This window comes from Ictalurus punctatus, chromosome 27, assembly GCF_001660625.3.
Source record: "Ictalurus punctatus breed USDA103 chromosome 27, Coco_2.0, whole genome shotgun sequence".
NCBI classification, from domain to species: Eukaryota; Metazoa; Chordata; class Actinopteri; order Siluriformes; family Ictaluridae; genus Ictalurus; species Ictalurus punctatus.
In genome coordinates this window covers 4,850,001-4,855,248 of record NC_030442.2, presented here as the reverse complement: position 1 = coordinate 4,855,248, position 5,248 = coordinate 4,850,001, and the positions used below count along the sequence as shown (strand labels likewise).

Sequence of the window (5,248 nt, the reverse complement as noted above, 5' to 3'; positions counted from 1 at the left end):
ATCTGCTCAAATGTGCGATCTCTCTCTCTCTCTCCTCCCTTCTCTATTTCCCTCATAACCGACTTTTCCCGCCCTGGAACTCCATCAGTGCGTGCGCAGTTTTATATATACGCACCTGGCGGCACTGCAGCGGCGCGAAACGAGTGTGCGTGTGTGAGCAAGAGAGAGAGTGTGTTTGTGTGCGTGTGTGTGAGAGAGAGAGAGAGAGTGTTTGTGTGAGAGAGAGAGTGTGTGTGTTTGTGTGTGAGAGTGTGTGTGTGAGAGAAAGTGTGTGAGTGTGTGTGAGAGAGATAGTGTGTTTGTGTGTGAGAGAGTGTGTGTGTGTGAGAGAGAGAGTGTGTGTGTGTGAGAGAGAGTGTGTGTGTGAGTGTGTGTTTGTGAGAGAGAGAGAGAGTGTGTGTGTGTGAGAGAGAGTGTGTTTGTGTGTGTGAGAGAGTGTGTGTGTGAGTGTGTGTTTGTGTGTGTGTGTGAGAGAGAGAGAGTGTGTGAGAGTGTGTGTTTGTGTGTGTGTGTGAGAGAGAGTGTGTGTGTGAGAGAGAGATAGTGTGTGTTTGTGTGTGAGTGTGTTTGTGTGTGTGTGAGAGAGAGAGTGTGTGTGTGTGTGTGAGAGAGAGAGAGTGTGTGTGTGTGAGAGAGAGAGAGTGTGTGAGAGGGAGAGAGAGTGTGTGTGTGAGAGAGAGAGTGTGTGTGTGAGAGAGAGTGTGTGTGAGATAGAGAGAGAGAGAGAGTGTGTGTGTGTGAGAGAGAGAGTGTGTGTGTGTGTGTGAGAGAGAGAGAGAGAGTGTGTGTGTGTGTGAGAGAGAGAGTGTGTGTGTGTGAGAGAGAGAGAGAGAGAGAGAGAGAGAGAGAGAGCGTTCCAGTCAGGCTCGAGACCGTGTGTCTCGCGCGCCTCAGAATAACTCCAGTGCACAGTTAGCAGTTAGCATCGCCAGCTGCAGGTTCGGGTTTTTTTTTATAAGTCATTATTTTAATTTTTTACCTACGGACCAAATTCCCGCCGCGATGTCGGAGTTTATTTTAGCGTTTCTGACCCTAACAGGATTATTTCCTGCCGGTAAAACGCCTTCGCTGGTCGGAGCTGAGCACGGTAAGCGCTTTATCACCTTTCTACTGTGATTTACTCCTGTTTCTGACTCGACAGATCCGGAACCGCACCGGATACTGCGACTGACTTCAGTCCAACACTTCTGAGGTAAATGATCATTGTGAGGTAAATGATATTTGTGAGGTAAATGATCATTCTGAGGTAAATGTGGGATGTCTCCCGGTGTGTGTCTCCAGCTGAGTTGAGAGACGGTTAGGATTAATTTGACCTCAGCACAAACACCTGAATACGGTGCTGAGTGAACTGGAAAGGTACTGAAGTGTTAAGTGTTACTGAATAAACTCCTCTCAGTGATTAGTTATGTTCAACCAGGCGTGTGTTCAGCGTGTAGCCCCTACTGAGATAAAACAACAAACAAATAAACAAAAAATAACTCAATATTGAGCACGCGGAGTTGAAGTGAAGCGGCTGCATCCGAGGGCTCGCGCTCCTCTCGCGCGCGTTCTCTCTCTCTCTCTCTCTCTCTCTCTCTCTCTCTCTCTCTTACACACACACTCTCTCTCTCTCTCTCTCTCTCTCTCTCTCTCTCTCTCTCTCTCTCTCTCTCCCTCCCCTCTCTCTCTCTGTCTGTCTGTCTGTCTCTCCAGGTCTGGGGTATATTATACCGCTATAACGCCACTATGCACTCATCCTGATCTGTAATAAACGAGGCTCTTGAGTGAAATGTTGTGTTTAAGGTTATTAGTCGGTTATAACTGCTTTATAAGTATCTGAAACTAACAGCTCATCTCACACAAGATCATTATATAGCCTCTCTAACAGCAGTCTGGTTATTACATCATAAGGAGAATCATTTTACAGTTATATAGCACAGACGTTAGCCTATACGTTTAAAAACACCACTGCCGGGTATTTATTATAATTAAGATTTTACTTTCAGCTCCACATCAGATTATGTGATGTTAATGTGTGTTTAAAGGCGGATTATTTGAGATTTTTGCTGAACCGAAGGCAGCAGCATGTGGTAATAAAAACACACATGAGACGTGAGAGACGTGAGGCTGGCGCTGATTTCTTTCTCACCCAGACTGTAGGTTCATGCAGCCAATCAGAGGCGCTACACAGAGCAGAGGGACACGCCCTCGAGATCTGATCTCCATTTAGATGGGTGTTTTTCACACGCGTGAGAAGTAAAGTTGTGGGATTAGTGAATGCCGAGGTGGAGGATTAATCACGCCATCATCCTGTTGTTCAGAAGACAAACGTGTTTAGTACGTGTAGTGTTTAATGTCAAAGGTTACAGCTTTTTATTGTGTTTAGAGTGTTTGGAATTTGGACAACCAGTCGAGCATTACAGATTTAACACACAAACAGAGAAATCAGCTGCTGGTCACCGTCAGGTGTGTGTAATCATTTACCTTTTTGTGTTTATTTTTGTCACACCTCAGTGATATCGTGCATTGCTTATTGAAATGTGACGTTTTTCATATTAATCAGAAATAATGACCTCTTCAGCACTTTCTGATTTGCTTCTATCCACACATGTAAGCGTATTATGGTGTCCGTGTGGCTTTCCCCGCGAGCCCAGTGGACCATTTCACCTGAGTAAATACCTCAAATATCTGGGGACTGTGTAGATGTGATAGAGGGTTAACTCTGCACTCCTATGGGCAGCTTTCAGAAATGTAGATCTGATCTACAGGCCTCTGAGGCGTCGACGCTACCGGTGTGGGAAGACATTCCCACCGGCAAACTGTAGAGACGCCAAGTCACAATAAACCCCTCCAAAGGGTACAGGCTAAAATCTCGCAGCGGCTCGTTGATAGAAACTCTCGTGAGATGACGTGTAGAAAATGTATCAAGGTAATGCGAGATTATTTCATTTTTAATCAGTGCTTGGGTGAGAAATGTGAGATATTTAGGGGGAGGCATGTTTGCCTCCCAGCTCCAGGGCTGGGGGTTCGAATCCCGCCTCCGCCCTGTGTGCAGAGCTTGCATGTTCTCCCCGTGTTTTGGGGGCTTCCTCCGGGTACTCCGGTTTCCTCCCACACATGCACTGTAGGCTGATTGTCATTTCCGGATTATCCGTAGGTCTGATTGTGCCCTGTGAAGGGTTGATACCCCTCTTTATAGACTAGTCTCTCTTTTGTGCTAGTCTTTCTCCAGCCTCTCAGGTCTCTCTCTAGTTTCTAGTTCTCTTTTTCTTTCTAGTTCCCTTCTGGTCTCTAGTGTCTAGTCTCTCTGTCCTGCTTTAAAGATTCTCATTGATCTCACTCTGCCTAGTCGTTAGTCCCGTTCTTTCAGGCGAGTCTTACTCTTGTATGATCTTCTTTCTGTTTCGATAGTCTCGTGAGTCCCCCCCCCCCGCTGTCTCTCTTCTTGTCTCTCTTGTCATTGTCTAGTCTCTATTTCTGGTCTCTTGTCACTCTCATCCGAAACGTTCTGTCTCTCCGTCTTTCCAGGCTCTCTACGTTCTCTCCTGTCATTAATTGCTGTGTTTTCTCTCTCTAGTCTCACATGTTCGTCTTGCTCTGTAGTATCTCTAATCTCTTCCTGTTTTGTCTCATTCGTCTGCATGTAGAAATATATAAGAATATAAGTTGTGTAAAAGTTTGTGTGTGTGTGAATTGAGCGGCATGACTGGCAATTTTCACTTGACCGAGCTCTAAAAGAACAAGTGTGTATGTTTGTTTGTGTGTGTGTGTGTGTGTGTGTGTGTGTGTGAGAGAAAGAAAGAGAGAGACTCAGTGTGGGTTCTTTGTGTTGAGTTGACGTAGACCTTTATGCAAAACTATCTACTACTTTAGACTCGACGGGAAGTGTAGACGCTGCAGCAACACTTTTATTCAAACGGACCTGCATGCATTTCTTCTGTATTTTTCTTTTCTGTTTGTGTTGTTAGCTGAGATATTTATTGCGATAGATCCCAGGCCTCTGTGCATCCAGCTGAAGAGCTGTGTTATTGCTGTTTACTCTGGAAAAGAAATGCAGGATAGATGTTATAGTCCTGCTGATGTAGTTGAGTGTTCTAACAGCCCGTGCGCTTTGCAGTGATGCATGTACACTGGTGTGTTATTAGCACATCCCCTACTGTACAGAAAGACGCCGTTAAACCAAGGTCGAGTTGCAGTAAGGAACACACTGACTGCGTCCAGCAGATTTTAAAATAATAAATGACACAGAAGCCCTGTGTACGAGACAATTTTCTCCCGCCTGGATCCTGAGAAATGCCTTTTAGCTGGATGTTTATCTCCACAGGCTTGTTCTTACTCGTGTTCGGGCCTCGTTTACCCCTCGGTCACACACGGCGGAGTCAGGGTTAACATCAGAGGTGGATAAACCATACGCTTATTACCAAGCTCACTGGTCGAGTAGGAGATTAAATATGAGGGTATGTGAGTATACGAGTATATTAGGATTATCCTCTATTAGCAAAGCTCCTAATACAGCACATCATGCTGATAAAACGTCACCGAGCAGCGTTTCGCTTCTGACCTGTAGTGTTCAGCCTGATAAAATATACCTTCTGCGTCCGGGTGTTGTGTTTATTTTCTCTCCGCGTGTTTATCCGTGAGTTATACGACGGTTCTCCATCAGTCCTGATTTCAGAACAGATCAAATCCCTCGTGTTTAATCAACACCGGGGATTTCGCCGTGTAATCTCCTCTAATAAAACTAGTTTTACAGACGTCCGGAGGAGCCGATGTGTGTGGTGCAGCAGGTGTCGGGATTCAGACGCGTGCACTCGTTGTGCGTCACATCACCGTGAACGACATTACTTTCAACGTTCGCACAAAAATAAATACAAATAAATGCCAAATGTTTGTAAAAGTCGATAAAAATTTTTGGTTTTTTTTTTCCTCCATTAAATGTGAAAATGACTTTATAAATGTAGAGAAAAACCTGGACCGGAGTAGAATCATCTTCCTGGAGTCTTCATCTTTATCCTGCTCTTTATTTCCTGTTGTACTTTAATGCACTTTAAGTTTAATCTGCGCGCTTGAACGGTCTGCAGCCCGATGTGACAAGGCATCAATAATCTTTTCATGATGATGGCAGTTTCTATTAAATTACAGTGTTTATAAAATTAGATGTGAAGCTGCTGTTATACTCAGACAGTCTGTCACGTTTCCTCAAACTCCCCCGAACGATTATTATTACATTTACTGCACACAGTGCACACACAATCCCATGGAAGGATTA

General features: G+C 44.8%; 1 protein-coding gene across 1 annotated transcript in view; it reads left to right on the top strand.

Moving 5' to 3' along the window:
- The first annotated feature begins 735 nt into the window (after window positions 1-735).
- Window positions 736-5,248, top strand: part of LOC108259480 (low-density lipoprotein receptor-related protein 1B) — a 217,853-nt gene continuing 213,340 nt past the window's right edge. Inside the window, exon 1 of the mRNA XM_053676680.1 lies at window positions 736-1,087. Coding sequence (XP_053532655.1) covers window positions 1,003-1,087 — 85 coding nt within the window. The 5' untranslated portion in view covers window positions 736-1,002. The remainder of the gene's footprint in view (window positions 1,088-5,248) is intronic.